General features: G+C 38.8%; 3 protein-coding genes across 3 annotated transcripts; all 3 read right to left on the reverse strand.

Annotated features, from left to right (window-relative positions):
• Nucleotides 1-1168: 1168 nt before the first annotated feature.
• LOC121998192 (transcription termination factor MTERF4, chloroplastic-like) lies at nucleotides 1169-2737 on the reverse strand. Its single transcript, XM_042552982.1, has one exon. It carries the CDS (start codon nucleotides 2687-2689, stop codon nucleotides 1172-1174), a length of 1518 nt encoding a protein of 505 aa, XP_042408916.1. The 5' UTR covers nucleotides 2690-2737; the 3' UTR covers nucleotides 1169-1171.
• Nucleotides 2738-4370: 1633 nt separating this feature from the next.
• LOC121994433 (pectinesterase-like) lies at nucleotides 4371-6563 on the reverse strand. The gene is made up of 3 exons (XM_042548471.1): nucleotides 5876-6563; nucleotides 5299-5676; nucleotides 4371-5137 (listed from the first exon to the last, which is right to left on the reverse strand). Exons 1-3 carry the CDS (start codon nucleotides 6441-6443, stop codon nucleotides 4452-4454), a joined length of 1632 nt encoding a protein of 543 aa, XP_042404405.1. The 5' UTR covers nucleotides 6444-6563; the 3' UTR covers nucleotides 4371-4451.
• A 4810-nt stretch (nucleotides 6564-11373) lies between these two features.
• LOC121995362 (zinc finger MYM-type protein 1-like) lies at nucleotides 11374-19230 on the reverse strand. The gene is made up of 7 exons (XM_042549119.1): nucleotides 19186-19230; nucleotides 18994-19125; nucleotides 16404-16468; nucleotides 14318-14549; nucleotides 13919-13938; nucleotides 12847-13870; nucleotides 11374-12726 (listed from the first exon to the last, which is right to left on the reverse strand). The coding sequence occupies exons 1-7, from the start codon at nucleotides 19228-19230 to the stop codon at nucleotides 11374-11376; spliced, it is 2871 nt and encodes a 956-aa protein (XP_042405053.1).
• Nucleotides 19231-21955: the final 2725 nt, after the last annotated feature.

The raw sequence follows: 21955 nt of genomic DNA on the forward strand, positions 1-21955 counted from the left end.
CCAAAACATGAATCTCATCTAGCACCTCTAAAGATATGTTAATATGTGCCAGTTCAGCATCATGAAACAAAGTTAGCTATAACACACTAAATAAATTTTCAAATACGAGATTACATGGCAATAACAGATTGAGCATTTTCATATAGACGCCATAATTATAGGAATTAGAAACACAACTCCTCGGAGGGGCATTTTCTGATTACTAAGTAGGCGCAATGTGGATATGTAATTAGTTTACTGAATCTAAAGCTCACAAAATTCACCACTTAGCCACTTCTTCCGCGTTGAATAGACCTCAATGCTGTCTCATCTCAGTACTACCCAACAACACTCGCATCGTTACACCTCATCCACCTTGTTAGTGTGTTGATGATCCCTGACGCCCTTACGTCAAGTCAACACTGAGCCACAATTTCTACTCAGTGAGCTCCATCTTCGCGACTTCTCTCTCTAATCAAAACCCAACCCGGGATTAAATCAGTTAGATCCCAGACAGAGTTATTGTAGCAAACATAAGACAAAAGGAAAAAAAAGAGAATAAGAAAATCCTTTTCCTCTTAGATTTTATCTAAGGGCCTTTGTTTTGACTCATGAAGAAGATTCAACTTGTTTGAGGACTTCATACTTTAAATTCCGCAGCAAAAAAACCTTGCATCAACTGAGTAACTTGAAAATTTCATTGCTTCAAGATTTTTAACTTTTCCCTAATAGCTTGCCAAATTATAGTCAAGAGCCACAGAGAGTTTGATCCATTGTGCTAGCCAAGGCATGTTAGATAAACAATATATTGTAATGTAGATATAATAGTAAGTTTAACATGTGTGAACCACCTTAGAGATTGACCAAGGCATATCAAATAAGATGGCATAGTGAACTTTAATTGTGGAAGATCAACGACAATGAGTTTTGAATCAATCAGGAAATATACAATTAAAATGATATGGACAAGAACCCAAATGTACAAAAGACAAACAAAGTTATTTTTAAAAAAAGAAAAACAACAAAAACAGTAAGATATATAATGAATCCATGAATGGGTTAATTAAATTTATTATTGATGCACTGGGAGGTTCATCCAATAGTTTTGATATATATTAGAAAATGAAGCTCCAATATATTTGTCCACTATAACACAAACGCCAATTGCAGTTCAAAATTGAAAGCTGACCTGCTAAAGTGAAATGGTACGCCGGTAAAGCACTTCGACATCACTGTCATCCTCTTCCTCTGAAACCAATTGGCTTCCTGGCATCTCTAATTTTCCACCCATAATAAAAGAAGGCCCTGGTACATCTGCTTCGATATAATCCCCTTGCAACCTCTCCTCAAACCTCTTATCACTACAATTCAGTAACCAATCTAGACTACACCTGATTCCTTTATTTGCAAGCTTCTGGTATCTAGGCTTAATTCGTGATTCTAGGCTGTAGGTGAAATATTCTGGGAAACCAAACAGCTCCTCCATAGGCCGCTTCATCTCGCTCTTGAAGTAATAGTAACTGTTCTTCATGAGCCCGACCTGACAAGCGAGAACCTGAGGGCACTTGATGATCATTTTTGCAATAGCTTCATCAGAGAAGGCACGGCCTCGTAAGAATTCCACAGGTTTCAAGATCACATTTTGCTGGAGGCTTACAATTTGAGGCATCTTCTCAACCACCCGAGCAAACCCATCGGGATCAATTCTCAGCTTCAAGTTGAAGAAGTACTGTTGCTTCGAGAGCTTGGCTTTAAGGGGCAGTCCAATAATCTGAGGGAATTGAGCAATGACTGATGGAAGGAGCTCCCTGTGCACACCAAAGCTCAAAAGAGTGTCCACATTGGGTTTGATCGTCTCCTCCAGATCGTATCCGAGGATGTAGGGTCGCTTCTCAAGCATTCGAGCGAGGATCTGCTTGTTGATACCGAGCGAGATCAAGTACTCGACGAGGGGCTTGATGGTAGTGCCAACGCGCATGCCAAGGAGGAAAGGGAATTGGGTGACCATGGGACCGATGTCCCTGGGGCAGACGCCAATGCTCACGAGGTATGCAACGGAGGTGCTCATGGTTCCCTCAGGCTTGAATGCTAGTAGCTCCGGGTAACGCTGGAGGACGTAGGGGATGTCATAGCGCTCGACGTCGAGGCCTCGGAGGCACTTGACGACGGGGACAAGCTCGACGACAACGCTGGCATGGAGGGCCTGCGGGTAAGCGCGGACGAAATCACCGAGGCGAGCACGGGGGATGCCGAGCTTCTCGAGGTAGCCGAGCACGGGGATAATGTTCTTGCGGACGCTGCAGCCGAGGACGAGTGGGTAGGCGTTGAGGTCATCAATGGATAAGCCGAGGCGAGTAAGGAACTCGACGCGCTCGCGCATGACCTCGACAGTGGAAGGGAGCTCGAGGTCAGCGAGTTCGTCGGGGACGATGCCGAGGGACTTGAGGTAGTCGGAGATGATGACGCGGGAAACGAGGCGCTCCTTGCGGCCTTGGACGACGCCCCAGGTCACTGACGGAAGCTGGTACTCGGGGAACTTGGAGGCGTCGGAGGAGGAAGGGGAGCTCTTCTTCTCCAGCGCCGTGGAGTAGAAGCGGCGTTCGGCCGCGAAGGAGTCTCCGATCGCCGAATCAGCATGATGGATTGGGGCCGGAATAAGGAAGAGATAGGCGGAGAAAGACGGCAGCTTTCGCCGGAGCACAAGATTCATGGAGGAGGAGGCGATAGGGATGGAGACGTAGGGTTTTGCGCAGCTGAAGAGTTGGTTTATCAGTGGGCCACTTAAAAGGGCTTATAAATGGGCCTCATGTAAGTTATTAGGCTGTTACTTTATACAATTTAGGCTTTATTATAAATGTTATTTTATTTAGTTCAGATCCTCAGTCCCTATTTTTCTTTGTCCTTGTATCTTATTTTCGATTGGACGAATCAGATTAAATCTTAATGATACTTTGCACATCATGAGGATATTGTACATATTTTAAAAATGTCATGATGCCTTAAGATTTAATCTGATTCATTTAATCAGTAATGAGACACGGGGATAAAGAGAAATGGGGACAGGATCTGAATTGTATTTTATTACCCTGTCAAAAGGATGAATTCCCACCATTTTGCTATAATAGTTTTATTACAGTGTCGTTTTGTTTCTCTCATTTTATTGTTTGAATAAATGCAGTTGTTCCGGACCGTGCAGTAGTAGTAGGATGTCTTCTTACTTTTGTCGATATTTAAGGATGTTCCAGCTTCAATAAATTAACGGTGGACTATTTACTGTGAGTGATTTTCAATTTATGAGTTATAAGATCATTTATTTAGAAGGATAATATTAAATGATCAAAATTTATTCAGCTATAATTTATACATGTATGCATGTATAAAGATATTTTAATAATATCATATGTATATATTAATTACATGTATATATTATGATTGAACAATAGAAAATTTTAATTGATCAGATTTTGACCAACAAAATTTACTCTATTTAGAAACTCATGTTATCTTCTCTTATTATATATGAGATGACACTGATTTCTACGTACTAGCACCAAGATAATATTGATTCGTAGAAATCAACCTCAAAATAATGTTACTATTAAATCAGCACTATTTATTTTCATATTGATTTTTATAAATCAACACTAAAGTGTCAACTCTAACATCCTAATACTGGTCAACAAATTAAAGTTGGTCTTTACAAATTAACTCTAAGATTCAAACTGTTCTTTAAAGACTAGTATCATCTTAGTATTGATTTATATAAATCATTATCAAGATGATAGCACTAAGATAGGTGATATTGAATCTTGATGTTAATTTCTACGGATCAATATTAAGATGATACGGATTTATAAAAATTAATATCATCTTACATTGTAAAAGAGATTGTTCCAGTACACGAGAAAGGAATTAAAAAGTCGCTTCATGTGTCCATGTCGAATGTGATCCACTGGAACTCACATAACGACTGTTACATTGGCCGTCAGCACCCTCTCTGTCCGTGCACGCTCAGAGTAATATTTTATATAATTTTTTAGATTTTTTATTATTATGATTAGATGTATTTTCAGAATTGACTTATAATATTAAATATAATTTTGGAGCACAGTTTCTTGGATCATAAAATAGGATCTAGAAAATGAACCACCCTATTTATTAGTGGACAATAGGTCCATAAAATTTTACCAATGACCCTTGGTTAAAGAATGGACTAGGGTATGGATACAGAGAATCCTGCCCCATAATTTTGAGGTGCTCATGTGTATAAAATGATATCGTAATTAGTTAATTTAATGTTGTTAACGTTACCTTCGATATCGTATTAGATCAATTATTTTGAAATTTCGATAAAAAATGAAATGATTTAATGGTTTAAGAGGTGCAAAATTTAGTATTCTATAAAAAGAGAGGCCAATTAGAAATTTTACACATTTTATAGACATTAGCTTAGAGGAATATATCAATGAACTCTAGAACAGTCCACTGTTGTAGGGAATCGAGGTGGACGACAGCCACGTGTCGGTGGTGGTGAAGTTATAGAGAGTAAAGTTGCAGGCGTCCATAGCGCTCATCAAGCTGAAGCCCGGCCACTTCACCCGGCCGCCGGTGGTGGCTCCCGGCCCGTAGTTACGGAACTCGCCGTAGTAGAGCGTGTCGAGCGCGAATCCCCCGGTCCACTCGAGCCACCCCGCCGGATCCACCGCTGCGTCGATGAACGACTGCATCACCACAGTGCGCGAGTACGCCTTCCACGGCCGACCGAGGAAGGTTCTGGCGGCACCGCGGCTGATCTTTGGGGTGGCGCGCACCGTGCAGTTGTGGATGGAGATCCCGGTTGCCTGCTCCGGCATGGTGCGCCCCTGCGCCGTCACCACGTTCGACTGCCCTGGCAGAGGGCGGCGCGCGTAGAGGTTGCAGTTCTGGAAGACGGCGGCGGCGTTACCGAAGATGAAGTCGACGGTGCCGTAGACGTCGCAGTCGCGGTAGAACTGCCGGAGCGTGTGCACGTATAGTGTGTCCTGGTACCCCACGAAGCTGCAGCGGTAGAAGATGGAGAGGTCGGCGCTGTTACGTACTGCCACCGCCTGGTACTTCGCCGGCCCCGCCGTGTTCTCGAACGTGATTCCTACCGCGATGAACCGCTCCCCGTTCACCGCTGCAACCACAATCACCGTCGCAATTGATCACTCATTCGAAATTCAACAAAATCTCATCTTTATATCAAAAAAAAAAAAAAAACAAATTATGGCGATTGCATCTTTATATCGGGAAAAGCACCAAAATTGCAACTTGATCAGGAAACCGATCGATTCTCACCGAATGTGGCGGAATTGAAGGTCGTCCATCCGTCGCCGACGCTGTGATTCGATGTGATGACCGTCCGATTGATTCCTGCTCCGATTAAGATTAGGTTCCGCTTATTCGCCGGCACGATGACATTCTCACGGTAAACGCCTTCGCTCACGTAGACGGCAAAGTAGCCAGCAGCGGCTGCAGCGGTGTCGTTGGGGGCGAAAGCCACAGCCTCGGAGACGGTCGTGAAGTCTCCTTTCCCATCTTGGGATACCTTCACTCCAGGAGACTCGGAGAGCCTCACCGGAACCATCTGGCTGAGCTCTTCCACAAGGCTCCTCCCCGGCGTAGACGGAGAAGAAACCGGCACAGGCGAACTTGGACCACTGGAAGACGACGATCCTGATCGCGTTGAAAGAAAAAGAGAGATTATACAATTAGTAAAATCATCACATCACCGAATCAAAGAGTCATCCAAGATTATAGCTTGAGATCGTATGCAAGTGTCTGCGGTCCTCAAGATCTGAATTCTGGAATCTGGGACCCAAACAACAAAGCACGTTCGCCATTGCCAATTGGAAGACGAGTTGAAAGAACTGGCCTGCGTTGAATCCGGAGGAGCTCCGCCCCAATGCGGTGGTGACGAGCCCGAGGGAGACACCGTAGAGCTGCGCGCCGTCGTCGAGCGCTCGCTGCAGCTCCGGGAATCCGCCGTTCAGGGACGCCGGTAGCCCGTCGTAGCACGTCTGCTGGTTGGTCACCACGGCGCTCATCAGCGCGCGGACCCGCCCGTTAGCGGACGCCTCAGGCCGGCCGCGGCTCGGCCCCAGCTCCGCCTGCACCTCGGCCAGGTACTCCGCGCTCAGCCCGGCCAGTGCGCGGCAGTCCTCGAGAGCCCCGCCGCCTCCGGCGCCGCGCCAGATTGAGAGGTAGCGGTCGAGGAGGGCGGCGGTGCGGCGCGCATGCCGGAGCGCCTGCCTGACTGAGTACTTGCCGTACTCGTACTGGTTCGACGGCGTGCGCCGCAACGGCCACAAGAGGGCGAGACAGAGCTTTGGATAAAAGGACGACTTGCACGCCGACGCCCGAGATACCGCAGGCGAGGTAGCTTCCCCGGCGGCCAAGTGCAAGAAGCAAAACGCTACTAGAAGAGCTCTAAACCACGGCATTGCTACACGCGTGCCACCAGAAACAGAGTGAGCGAAGTGAACTAGTGAAGCCTTCTCCTGTTCGATCAACGATCAATCCATGGGAATATAAATAGTGAAATGTAGGGGATTAACTAGTGATGCTTGAACAGGCCAATCCTGACATGAAATGCGGATAGATATGTTAGAAAGAGGCAAGATTCACGTTCTAAACTCCCTTTTGGAGAGGTCTCATATGCATAATATCTAGAAATTAAAAGAACCGTTAATATATTTATATCTACATTAGTTTAATTTTGAAAGACATTTAATTAGCAAACATGAGAAGAAGGTATTTTACATCAATTAAAAATTGCTCTCGCAACAACCGGTCTGAAACTCTAAGCTCCCTTTAGATAGTGTGAAAAGGTCTTTTTTGTAATGTGAACAGGAATATTGAAGTGAATTCATGAACAAAACACTATTAAAAGAAAAAGACGCCATGCTTAGCCATCGTAGATATGCAACCAACATTTCGTCTTAAGAAAATTTTCTATTGATCACTGGTATAAAAAAAAATGCGCACAATGATCAACTAACTCAGAAGGTTAGTATTTTTTGATTATACTTCTCATGTAAAAAAATAAATTCTATAAATATATAAGTCTTAAATGTTTGGATAATAATCTGAATATCTTATCACGACATCATAATCCCACTCCCGAGGACAAAGAGAGCTAAGAGGCTCATACCAATCCAGTCACTCCAGGAATAAATAATAAGTCTAAATTTATTATGTAATCTTTAAATTTGAGATTATGTTGATAAATTACAGGTGAAAATTTTGAACAGAGAAAGACTTAATATATTGGTTGCCTCATCCTTGTACTGTCATGCCCGATCACGATCATAGTTTTTTTTTTTTTTTTTTGTAATATCATATTAAAATTTGACTATTTTTTTTCTTTTTCTCAGGTAAAACTGAACTATTTCATTTAGAACATAATGCTTTTTTTTTTAAAAAAAAATTGACAATATTTTAAAACTAAACTAAACTTCCAACTCAGCCATATTTTAGATTAAATCTAACAAATTAACAACTCCACTTCTTTATATGCAAAAAATAAAAAATAAAAGACAAAATAAAGCCGACAGGCACTTAACATTGTGAGCTAAGTGGTTGTTGGAGTAGGTTGATATCGACCACATCACCAAGTGAATATGAAATGGCACATCATTGATTTGCTGACGTCTATATCTGCCAAATCATCACAACATCATCATGCTAATGATAATCAGGTGGCGGAAGACTAATAAGTTCATCTTAACACCCGTCAACTCATCCCAAAATTAATATAAAAAAAATAAATCAGGACGATTATTAATCTTTGAAATACTGACTAACACATAAAGAAAGTATTTATCTTTACTTTACTAAAATTTAAGTCACAAACCTCTATGTTAATGATAATAAGGTGAAATATAAAAGTGGCGATACTTTTAAACATTTTAATAGGATTGAAAATAAAATAGTCACTGTAATAAGAATAAGATTTCGTACCAATATTATGATATATCTATCAATTAACTCATACTTATAATATGGTTATTTTTCTGACGGTGAGGATTATGAGACTATTTTCAATTCATTGCAAGAGCAATAAAGTTGTTATTCAAAAAGTTTGGTCCTCAAAATTTGACCAAGAAATTGGTGGTAAAAGAAAATGCATTCTAATGCGAATGAATCAAGTCCAAAGAAGGAGAAGCAATTCCAAAAAAATTCTACTTCAATGATCGAGCAATGAGCGTGCAAATTATTGCAAGATGGAATAAGAGATTCATGAAAGCTACTAGCAATTATTGAAGTGGTGTTGAATGCACGCTTACAATTTAGATCGTCTACTGATCTATCAAACTGCAAACACAAAGACACTTTATGTTTTCAATGCTTATAGATTTGAGTTTCCAACTATTGGAAAGATATGAACATGAGTAATAAAATGGCAGAAAGTAATTAATTAAAATAATATAAACATTTTTAAATTTAAATTTTCCTAGATTTTTAGCAAATACAATTGAGAACTGATGATTAAAAGAGTTATATATGAACACTGATCTTTAAGATCTATATTTTGTCTGATGGAGTAATAGCCTTCCAGCATGACCGGTCTGACTTTTGGGGCCCTTGGAGAAAAGAAAAAAAGAGACCTTATATAGAGTTTAATAAAAAAAATTGAAAACAATATATTTTATTCAAAATATGATAACTCCATATAAAATATATTTCTTAGGATTCTTCAAAAATTATAATATCATATAAAATATATTTCCTAAATTTTTCCCAGAAGTGCAATACCTACAAATACAAAAACAAAACAAGTATCAAATAATCATTGAAAAAATCTAGATCTTCTAACATTTTAAGAAGCAAAATCATTAATAAAGTTTTCCAAATCAAATTTTTCTAATACTTCATTTTTAATACATAAAATTGTTAAGTCATTTAATCTTTCTTGAGATATAGTTGAACACAAGTACGATTTTATCAATTTAGTTTAGAAAGTAACTTTTTATGATTGAATAGAAAACCAAAAATGTTATTTAGAAAATAACATTTTCAATTATTCAAATCTACTTTTAAAGATGAAATAGCAATATCAACGATAACAAACAAATAATTAATCTTGAAAGATTCATCGGCAAATTATGAAATCTCTTTATGATAATTTTCATCAAATTGTTTCTTTCTATGAGTTGTATGTTTTAGAGAAAAAATAAGATCAATTTCCATTTTAGATGCAATTTCTTTCGCTAATGTCATAGCAGATTGAAAACCTTCATCCATCTTTCAAAATAAGAAATCAATCATCTCAAAATCTTTATTGTAATGTCAATTTACATATCTTTAGATTGCAAATTTTTACTAATCAATTGATTTTTTTTTTCAAAATGTTATGCTATATAGTCACACCCAACAAAAATTCAAAACTTTCAAGCTCATTTTCAGCCTCACTCCTAGTCTTAGCATCTTCACTAAATCTCATTTGGCTTAATTATTATAGTTGTGATACTATTAACATGACTTTCCTATCTTGTTGTTGACAATGAATTTAGAGTTAATTGATGAACATGATCTTGTAAAATCTTTCACCTTGTTGCAGAACTAACAAATAAAGTATACATGCGTTGCACAACTCCAAAAAATGACATAGCCTTAACATGAGAATTTGTCATATCACAAATTGTTAAATTAAGAGAATGACAAGCACATAACATATAAAATGTTCTTGGATTTATTTTAAAAAAATTCTCTTTTGTACACTTTGATTTTTACCTTTCATATTAAAACCATTATTATAACCTTGCTCCCTCACATTATCAATATCAAGTCCAAGAGTTTCTAAAACAAATTATAATTCATTAAAAAGTCATATTCCAGATGTATCATCTACTTTCAAAAACTCTATAAAATACTTATTTACCTTTATAGAACAAGCAAATACATCCACACATCAAATTATCAAAGTCATTTGCTCATGGTGACTTGCATCTGAAGTACAATCAAGTATCACTGAAAAGTATTTTACCTTTTTTATTTTTTCAATTATACTACTTCTTACATTAAAACTAATATAAAAATCAACTCATTTTGAATCTGATGACTAAGGTAATGATAATGAAACTCATTATTTTGAATGCATCTAAAATGCTCTTGCATTACCAAATCAATTTTGTAATTAATTCAAGTAGCCCCAAAAAGTTACCATTAATATCTTGGTAAAATTTTTCATTATCCCCACAAAAAGCCAAATTATACTTAGCAAGACATTTCACAATAGAAATAATCCTGGCTAAAATAAGTTTCCAATGTTCTTTCTCTTTCTTAATTTACACTTGGATCTCTTTTTCAATTGTTTCATTTCTTTTCAATCTAACTTCCAAATCAATCCAAGTTCTCATGTTAGTAATATGCTCAACACCATTCTCATGTTATTTAAGTCTATCACTTAAATATTTCCAATCGTTAAGACCTTCATTTGCTAGCAAATTTTTATTTTTCACTGATTTAAACAATTTGCAACAAAAACAATATGCTTTGTTCACATATTTCGATTATACAAACTATTTTCTATCTTGATTCTCTCCATTTGATAATTTTCTTGTGTAATAAAAATATGAAAAATGTCTCGAAAGCTCATCTACAGTGAACTTAAGATTACCTTTTCTTATAGGACCTCTCTACTAAAAGATCACTTGTTTTATTATCAATGTTATCCTGAGATCTTGGATCATATATATCCAAAACATGATCAGTTTTTTCTAACTCATTTTCATTCTCAATTATATTACCAACTTCTACATTCAAACCATTATCATTATTTTCTTTCAATTCTTCTTGCTCATTCATTGCATGATTATTATCGTCATTTTCTATCAATTTTTTCTACTCATTGATTGCATGATCATTAAGTTCTTCTTGATTACTCAATTGTTGCTCATTTATTGCATAATCATTTAGTCCTTCTTGGCTACTCAATTGCATTTGTTGCATAATTATTTAGTTCTTTTTGACTTTTATCGTGTAATTCATCAATTGAATCTTCAATTGAAGAGCTAGCTTTAAAAAAATTATAAAGAGAACCTTTCTAAGTTTTAATAATATGTTTCAATCTTTTTCTTTTGTTTCTTTTCTAACTCCCATTGATATTTCTTTAAAAATATGATTGTAACACAAATTTTAAGTGTAAAAATAAAACACACAAAATAAACAACAAAGCTAGCAAATAGCAACTAAACAAAGACACAGAGCCGTACCTATGTTCGACGGGGCCTGAAGCGAAAATAAAAAGTGGCCCTTTTGTGACGATAAATAAATGTAATGCTCAATTCACACATAACAATACACTAAATACATAAATAAACCAAAAATAATATATTATATCAATAAAAAGTTAATACATATTTGAAATAATTACATAAAAACTACTCGTCTAGCTGTTTTAGAAGCAAAAATATTTATCAAATTTGCATAATCTAATTCTCTGACTATTTCTTTCTCAATCGACAACATTGCTAGCCCATTTAGTCTATCCTGTGACATTGTTGATCGAAGATAATTCTTAATTAACTTCAACTTCGAGAAACTTCTTTCTGCCGATGCAACTGTTACTGGTATTGTTAACAAAATCTTATAGGCAATGTAAGTATTTGGGAATAAACCATTCAGTTTTGTCAAACATTGTAGCATATCAATTGCTCTTTTCTCATTTGTTAAATAGCATCTCACGACCATCAACTCTGAACACAACTCATCGCCATTAATATCTGAACGTCTATCGTGACTCAAAAATTGTTGAAGCTGCATACAAGACTTCATCAGGCTTGTTAAAGGCTCACTCTTTAACTTTTCCAAATTCAATAAAAACCCAAAAATCTCTTGATATTGTTTAAATTGTTCAAATCGAACTTGAAGAGAAGATCGAGCTTGATCAATTATAAACAGAAAATATTCAACTCTAAAAGATTCTTCACCTGATCGTGTCACATCATCATTGTAACTTTCATCAAATTGTTTCTTTCTTCGAATGATACGTTTTTCTCGAAATTTAGGTTCAATCCCCATTTCACTTGCGATTTGCACGGCTTCATTCATGGAACTAGCAAACCCCTCTTCTCTAAACTTATCAAGAAATTGATCAAGTCCTTGTAAAAGGTTGATCGCAATATCAATATCCATATCTTCAGATTGAATAAACTTACTCACAGTATTTATTGCTCGTAACAAATTATACCAGATTACCATTCCAAGCAAGAACTCAAAACTCTCAAGATCATATAGTGCTAAGGTCTCCGCATCACTCTTTGTTTTAGAATCTTCAGCAACTTCTGCCAAGTCAAGTAAAGCATCTCTTATATTTACAATTTGCTCTTTTATGGCTTTAACACTTTCAACATGACTTTCCCAACGGGTATGTGACAATGGCTTAACGGTCAAACCAGACACCTTATCTTTAAAAATTTTCCATCTCTTTGTAGAGGAAGAAAATAATGTGTAGATGCGTTGCACCACTCCAAAGAAGGATTTGGCTTTAGGACAACATTCCACCATATCAACTAAAGCCAAATTAAGACTATGACAACCACATGGTGTGTAAAAGGCTCTCGGATTTATTTCAAGCAATCTTTTTTGTACACCTTTGTGTCTTCCACTCATGTTAGACCCGTTGTCGTACCCCTGTCCTCTTATGTCATCAATGTCAAGTCCAACTCTAGTTAACACATTTAGAAGTTCACTTAATAACCCAAGACCTGATGTGTCATCCACCTTCAAAAACTCAACCCAATATTCTTCTACTTTTGGTGTGTCCGTCGAATCATCCAAACATCGTAGCACTAGAGACATTTGTTCTTGATGACTTGCATCTGGAGTACAATCAAGTATTACTGAAAAATATTTTGCATGTTTAACTTTTGCAATGATTGCCCTTTTCACTTCATTTGCCAAAGTCTCTATTAGTTCATTTTGAATTTTTGGACTAAAATATGTATATTGAGATTCTCTTGCTTCACAACGTCGAACATGCTCCTCCATCACTGGATCAAACTCAGCAACCATTTCTATCATTTGCAAAAATAGCCCATTGTTCTCGACATAAAGTTTCTCATCATCCCCTCGAAATGCCAAAGTATTTTTGGCAAGTGTTTTTACAATGGAAATTATTCTTGTTAACACTTGCCTCCAATGTTGTCTTTCTTTATTGATTTGAAGTTGCATACTGTAATCAATTGTTTGATTTTTTTTCAGCCTCTTTTCTAATTCAACCCAAGCAATCATGCAATCCATATGGTCTCTACTAGCTTCATGTTGTTTAAGACTTCTATGCATATTACGCCAGTCTTTGTATCCATCATTACCCAAATTCCCCATTCTACTCATCATTTGTTCAGTCTTGAACAACTTGCAACAGAAGCAAAATATTTTATCCAATAAAATAGAATATACAAGCCATCTTCTATCTAATGTTTGTCCATTTGCCATTACTCGTGTATAATGTGCTGAATCAAAATGTCTATTGTTACTATCCTTAGGAAACAAAAAATCATTCACTCTTTTTGGACCCATTTCAATTAAGTAATCTCTCAATTTTTGATCAATGTTATTCCAATTTCCAGGATCCTCCAAATTCATAGTCGAATTTAATTTTTCAGGTTGAGAGTCTTCTTCTACGTTTTCATTCGACTCAATCAAATTGGCAGCTTCAACCAATTCTTCATTTTCATTGTGGCTTTGTTCTTCAATCACCAAATTATCCCCAAATTCTTCTCTTTCTATTCTGCTACTTTTAATAAAATATTTGTTAATATCACCGGCTTGACTTTGAGTTAATGCTTCCTCCCTTTGTTTCATTTTTCTCTTTTGAGCTCCAGATAGATATTTAGGAGGCATTTTCAATATTCTTTTATTATTCCTGCAAATTATTAAAAGAGTTCCTAATAATTAGAGAACAATAAAATACTTTTGCAATTTAGGTTCAACCTTTACCAGAAAAAAGACAGAGTTTATTAAATTTAGTATTCGACAAATAAAATAAAGTGCCTAATATCAATATCAAACTTCACATGACTACCAAAATTAAATAATTAGAGAACAATAAACAAGATGGAGATAAGAAAAAACAGAATCAATTATCAAAAATCAAAATCCCATAAAGTAAAGGATCATGAGAAATACACCCAACACAAAAGTAAAGCAGAGATAGGAAGATTCATATTGTTTAGAAAATGATGCAAAAAGATAAAACTTAATGAAGATTCAACTTAAATGTTTAAAACTGATGCAAAAAGTCAAAAAGATGCCTAACCAAATCCTTCACGGCACTGCTCCCAATGACCCAATCTTTTCGTTCTTTTTATGCCTCAGTGGGATTTGGGAAGAACGCTGGAGAAGAGTTAAAGAAATTGTCTGCTCGTGTTGCAACGTCGGTGTGTGCCGCCTCCGTGAGAAACTGAGAATCGACGATGTTCTCTGTAAAAATAGGGTTTATCGGTATGGCCTTATATTTTATAAATTTTTTTTGTAAAAAATGGGCCCTTTCCTGTGATGGGCCCTGAGGCGGCCGCCTCCTTGGCCTCATGGAAGGTCCGGCCCTGCAAAGACAAATAGTGAAAATGATAGTAAAAGAACAATAAAACTTTGTTTGTGCTTAAAGCAACCAATAGATGCCTCCTTTGCAATAATTTCCAACCAAACCAGATATATGAGGCAAGGATCACTAAGAGATGGAATTGTGACAGTTTTTCCTCTTCAAGCACAGATTCAAACTCTTTTTCCCTAGAGGATCTCAAACATGAGTCACCGACTCGACCAAAAATATTTTTTGAAAATAAAAAGAAAAGAATAAGATATCATAGCCAGATCAAATCATCTAGAAACCAAAGCTATGAAAGGGAGAAAGAAAATCAGCAAATCACCTCTATCGTGGTTGAAAATTTCCAAAGATGGTCTTTAAAGCCTGTTGATAGTGATCAGATTCAAAAGCTGGCAGCTTTTACTCTTCGAGCATAAATCTAAACTATTTTTCTCCATACAAAACTGTGTTCGGCAACTATCTTCCTTCAAAATTGATAGCTTTCTTGATCAACAAGATCTCCTACAGAGTACAGACCTATGGTTGCAAGGACAGAACCACGAGACCACGATCAAGAAGACGAAAAGAAGAATCTCACGAAACAATAGTGCAAAAAAAGCATAAAGGAATTCAGAGGCATGTGTCAGGTGAGGTTTTCCCTCATTTGTTTTCACTGCGCCTTATCATTACTTCAAAGATATAAAGCCCAAAGGACAAAAGTTAAGAAACGTTCAATATTCACTATACTGTCTTGGAAAGGAAGCATTTTGTCCACATTCCCCTTTTTTTTCCTTTCGTTTTGTTAGAAGTTATTTCTTAAATTTTAATATATATATATATATATATATATATATATATTAAAATTTAAGAAATAACTTCTAACAAAACGAAAGGAAAAAAAAGGGGAATGTGGACAAAATGCTTCCTTTATATATATATATATATATATATAATTTGGAGCCTTGGGCCGTCACCTTTGATGACATGTCTTAGGATCGATCCTATCTTTTTATATATATATATATATATAATTTGGAGCCTTGGGCCGTCACCTTTGATGACATATCTTAGGATCGATCCTATCTTCAAGGACATCACAAGATGTACATATAACGGGAGACACTGTAGAATTCATGTCCATGAACTTTATAGTAGTATTTTCCTTTGTTTCCGTGGTTTTCTAATGGACTCCGAACTAAATGATCAAATTGCTATGCTTTTAAAGACTATACAAATGCAACAAAATATCAAAGGCCATATAGATTCTGATATTGTATCGACAAAACCTATGTATGATTGTTCTCAATGCCCATATATTAAAGTTTCAAATGCTATATAGGCTTTGTATCAACATTATAATCCAAATGCACAACAAGCAGATGTTGAAGATAATGGGAGGCAAAAGCAGTTGAAATTAAAAGCACCAAGAACAAATTACACTTCATCTCCGGACCTAAAAGATCTAGGAATCATCCTCCTATTACAATTTTACTTCATCTTCTGTCTGTATATCATCAGTCACACAACTACTTCGTCCCTATTTTCATTTATTAAGTCTAACTCCATGAGACTCCGTTCGGGGTTCCCCTCGTTGTAAAGCTGCATCCGATCAGACTCAATCCCTATGTCGACCGACACTACTGCTTTCCCTCCGTATACTAACTAGAATAGGGTTATGATGGTAGCTTCCCTGGGCATGGTGTGGTAGGCCCACAGTATGTTTGGCAGTTCATCTACCCAACGTTTCCCAACGTGGTCGAGTCGAGTCTGGAGCCCTCTGAGGATTTCTCTGTTGGTGACTTTCACTTAGCTATGGCTTTAGGAGTAGGCTACTGAAATGAAGGCATGCATAATATCATAACCTGCACATCACTCTTTGAGTTTCCGTCCCTGAAATTGCCTTCCATTGTCGAAGACAAGTTTATGAGGGATGGCGAACTGAAATATAATGTTCTATCATAAGAATTTGATAATCATCTGTTCGATTATCTTGGTGAGCAGCTCGATCTCAACCCATTTGGAGAAGTAATCCACCGCCACAAGAAGAAATTTCCTTTGTTCAGTTGCCATTGAGAACAGTCTACGATGTTCATACCCCACTGGTCGAACGTGCAATACACGATGGATGTTTTCAATTCTTCTGTTGGTCTATGCGGTATATTATGATATTTTTGACAAGATAAGTAGGTTGCTACCGTCTGATGGCATCGACTTGTAGAGTAGGCTAGAAATAACCTGCCAATATGATTTTTTTTCTCGCTAATGAGTTACCATCAGGATGACTACTACAAGAGCCTTGGTAAACTTCTTGCAGAATGTATTGAATACCCTTTGCTCCGATGCACTTCAGCAAGGGTCTTGAGAAAACCTTTTTATATAAGTGGTCTTCAACTAATATAAACCGTCCGACTCTCTTTTTTATTAATCGAGCCTACTCTCGATCGGTCAGTATGCTGCTCGATCAGAGGAATTCAATCAAAGGTGTCCACCAATCGCTGAAAGTCTCCCTTTCAGTTGACCTCTCAATGTGAGCCACCAATATTACTTGCTTGATTGGTTTGTTCAACACCACAGGAGTTAAAGAGCTTACTGACTTGGCCAGCTCATTCGCATATTGATTCTCCGCTCAGAGAATTTTCTAGATAATCACTTCTTGAAACTCGATCTTTAATTTTTCGAATGCTTCAGCATATAACCTTAGTTAGGTATTATTTATCTCAAAAGTTCTTGATAGCTGTTGTGCTGCCAGTTGAGAGTCCGAGTGGATAAGAACTCAGGTGGCTCCCACATGTCTCGTTGCTTGTAGACTGACGATTAGTGCTTCATACTCCGCCTTGTTGTTTGTAGCAAGATAGTCAGTTGAAAGGATAGCTATATTCTATTTTCCCGTGGGGATATCAAAAGTATCCCCACTCCGTTGCCTTGTCGGGTGGACAACCTTCCACGTATATCCTCCAAATTGCCTCCGGCTCTGCGTTTTGTACCTCAGTCACAAAATCGACTAAGGCTTGCACCTTGATCGTCGATTTGAGTTAATATTGTATGTCGAACTCACTCATCTCTGCGATCCACTTGATTAGCTGACCAGATGCTTCGGGGTTAATGAGCGTCCTTCCTAAAATGCTGTTAGTTAACACAATTAGTAGATACAACAAAAGTATGGGCGTAACCTCTAAACAGTGAGTATGAGCCCGTTCGCCAGTTTCTCAAGACAGGTATAGCAACATTCAATATCTTTCAATATGTGGCTCAAAAAGTACATCAGCTGTTGTTCAGTACCATTCTGTCACACCAACACTGAGTCGACCACCCGCTCTGTGGATGACAAGTACATCCAGAGTGGCTCGCCAGCAATGGGCTTTGCCAGTACAGGTAAAGAAGTTAAATAATTCTTGAGTTCCTCCAGCACCTTGTCACATTCGACGTCTCATTAAAACTTCGTAGCTTGGCACCACACCTTGAAAAATTGGTGGCTTCGGTCGGATGACTTGGAGATAAATTTTGATAAGGTCGTAATCCGTCTGGTTAGACGTTGGGCCTCCTTCAAGTTGCACGGAGGAGGCATGTCTTAGAGTGCCTTCACTGCTTGGATTTGCTTCGATCCCTAGCTCGGTGATGATGTAACCAAGGAATTGTCCACTTTTTGCCCCGAACAGGCACTTGCTCGGGTTGAGCTTGACTCCATACTTCCTTATCTTTCGGAAGATTTCTTCTATGCCTACATAAAGGTTAGTAGCTCGAAGGAATTTTATCAAAATGTCATCTACGTATACATCCATATTTCGGTCGGTCTAGGGCGGAACACCTTGTTCATCAACCTTTGAGATATGGCTCCGACTTTCTTCAGCCCGAACGACATGACATTGTAGTAGATGGTTCCATCCGTTGTGATGAAGCTGACCTTCTATTGATCTTCCTTGGCGAGCAGAATCTTGTGGTAGCCTTGGTATGCGTCCAGCATGCAGATCAGCTCACAACAGCCATTGAATCCACCATCTGATCGATACGCGATAGTGGGTAGTAATCTTTCTTGCAAGCCTTGTTTAGATCATGGAAGTCTACACAGATCCACCATTTGTTGCCTGGCTTAGAAACTAGCACCACATTAGCGAGCCAGCTTGAGAACTGAACTTCGCGTATATGTCCGACTTCAAGTAACTTATCTACCTCCGCTCGGATGATCTAATTCTACTATGCACTAAAGTATCTTTTCTTTTGCTTCACCGACCTTGCATCCGGTCGGACGCACAATTCATACTATGTTATGCTCAGCGAGATTCCCATGAGCTCATGAGTCGCTCAAGCAAACACATCGTGGTTTTTCCTTAGGCAAACAACCAGCTCCACCTTCTTTTCTGCACTCAGGTCGGTTACGATGAAGGTCGAGGCTTCCAACCAGCTGGGATATACTTGGATTTCTTCTTTTTCATCATAGACCAGCCAGGAGGATATTCTAGAATTACCTTTACCTCCAGCCATTGAGCCTTCCGAACGGCCCGTGACTTAGTCTTGACCATTTCGACATAGCACCGTCGAGCTGTTAGCTGGTCGCCCATAACTTTGCCGACCAAGTTATCCACGAGAAACTTGATCTTCTAGTAGAACATTGACATGACCGCTCAGAATTCGTTCAACATCGGTCGATCCAGTATGACATTGTAGGCATATGGGCCATCCACCACGATGAAGTTCATCGTCATTGTCCGTCGAAGCGGCTCCTCCCCGAGGGATATAGCCAGTCGAGCCTAACCGATCAGCAACACTTCATTGGCCGTGAAACCGTATAAGGGTGTTGTCATAGGCTGGAGCTCACTTCGTTCATTCTGAAGCTGCTCGAACACCTTCTTAAAGATGATGTTCACCAAACATCTTATATCTACAAATGTACAGTGAATATTATGTTAGTACCCACAAGGTAGTTTTGATGTGATCAACCAAGTCAGGTTAGGTTCTGTTGGTATTTAACTCTTGTGTCTAAGCATGCAGAAACTTAGGAGCACAGAAAATCAAGCAAAAGACACAGCTAGTGAGAAGGAGGGCATGGGAGAGAGCTGACGGGCTCGGTGCATCCGAGGTACGAGGTGCTACAAAAGAGTATGCGGACAGACGAGGAGAAGGTGCACAACGTTTCCGAGGGACGAGAAGCCGGAGCGGAAGGTTGCTCAAGAAGGCTAGAAAATGGGTTCAGGTGAGTCCTATTCTGGTTGGTCGAAATCACCTAAGTGAGCGGAACCAGAGTGGAAGACCGAGACATAAGCAAGCGGAACCAGAGCGAAGACCCGGACCAAAAACTCAACTGGAAGTTGACTTCACTAGTCCGGGTGCCCAAACCTGGTCCGGGCACCCAAAACCCTTTTGGGCGCCCAAAATCAAAAGTTTATCATTTTGCAATGTGGCGCATCCCGTTGTAATGGAGATAAAAGTTTATCCCCCTCCAGGCACCTGAACCCCTTCCAGGTGCCCTGACCAGGGCTATTAATACAGCCCTGGTCCCAGAAGGTTAGAACAACAATTGTAAATGAGTATTCTTTAGTCTTATTCTGTAATTGAGTACTTCAATTACTGTAAGAGGCTTCTCTGCCTAAAGGAAATTGTTTAATGAGTTTTTCATCTTCCTTAGATTAACAATCTTCCTCGTTGTAACCAAGTAAAATCTCTGAGCCTTTTCTTTCTTTGATTAGTTTTCTTTTGTACAAGTGTTTATGTTAATATAGCTATAAAGTCGAGAAGAGTTTATTTTATTGTGCAGGCTATTTACCCCCTATAGTAGGTCGTCAAGGGACCAATAAGTGGTATCAGAATCCAACAGCTTCAGGAGGATTAACTGCCGAACAAAGTGTTAGACCTCGTGATTGTTTTGGTGTGATCAACCAAGTTAAGTTAGGTCTTATTTTGGTTTGATCCTTGTGTCTAAGTGTGCAGGAGCTTAGGAGCATAGGAAGTCGAGCGGAAGATGCAGCTAGCGAGAAGGATGACACGGGAAGGGAGTCGACGAGCTCGGTGCATCCGAGGGACGAGGTATTGCGGAAGAGTACACCAGTGGATGAGAAGAGCGTACACGATGTTCGAGGGATGATATGTCAGAGCGGAAGCCTGCTCGAGGAGAAGGTCAGAAATTGGGTTCGGATGAGCCCTATTTCGATTGACCGCAATCACCCAAGCGATCAGAGCAACAAAAGAGCGTATAGAGATTATACTTGTTGCTAGAGGTGCCTTTAAAAGACATTGAAGGCGCCTCTGAGGTTCCCTTGCGCCTCCGTAACCTTCAGGCGGGAGGCGCCTTCCTTGTGTTGGATCGAGACGCGCTAGAGGGGGGGTGAATAGCGCTCGTGGCTAAAATCGTTCAATTATCGGAATCGTAAAATCTATCGGAGAAGTAACGCAGCGGAAAGTAAACAACCACACAGAAAGACAAGAGAATTTACTTCGTTCGGAGCCTGTGACGACTCCTACTCGAAGGCCCGCGATCCTTGATCGCTTTCCGTGGGCAACAACTATAAGTTCGACAAGAGTACAAGTATTACAGTTAAGTATAATGAAAAAGTACAGTTATACCGACGACAATATCGTAATCTGAAGATTTCGGAGCTCCGGGTCGTCGGTGTCTCGTAGCAGACACTTCGGCTTCTAGAACAGCTTGTAGCGTAAAGATTGCTTGAAGTTCTTGAGGAGGTGCTGGTCGAAACCCTTATAAAGGGTGTTCAAGGCGCCTTCATCTGCTCACCAAGGCGCCTTGAACACCGAGTCACCGGGAGATGAGGAGCGAACGAATCTTTTCACAGACCCAAGGCGCCTTCCAAGCTTCCGAAGGCGCCTTCCATCGCTCATCAAGGCGCCTTCCTTCGCATGACCCGACACTTGCATCCGAGGCTTTAAGTTGCTCCTTTGCACCTGCAAGATACGTTAGTCCCAAACACTACCCTGCAGCACAAAGTTAGCACATAATACAACAGATATTATAAATGAAGTATTAACAGTCTCCGGACTGTCCGAGTCTGACTTCAGGTTTCCAACCGGAAACCCTAGGTCTGTTGGAATGTATACTGAAAGCCTAAGCTTTGTAAACATTTATTATGAATAAAGAATCACATTTGGTCTAATTATCTACATTTGTAGTTGTTCATTTAATTTATATTGTAGATAACATAGTATGTGGTGTCACATACAGAAGATGATGTTATCAGTACCTTATAAATTATAAACAGTAGCTCACGACCAAAATGGAAAAGGAACAAACCATTAGAAGGTCGTAGTGTAATTAGATATTAGTTTATCTTGACTATATAATTACACTAGTACACTCAGAGTGTATTGAGTAGGACCATTTCAGGTCGTTTCTTTTATACTGACTTTATAAAGGAACAAAGACCTCAGTTATTATGGAAGTGTGTGCTCTTAATCCTAATATAATAACAAGCACATATA

Source organism: Zingiber officinale, chromosome 6A (assembly GCF_018446385.1).
Source record: "Zingiber officinale cultivar Zhangliang chromosome 6A, Zo_v1.1, whole genome shotgun sequence".
NCBI classification, from domain to species: Eukaryota; Viridiplantae; Streptophyta; class Magnoliopsida; order Zingiberales; family Zingiberaceae; genus Zingiber; species Zingiber officinale.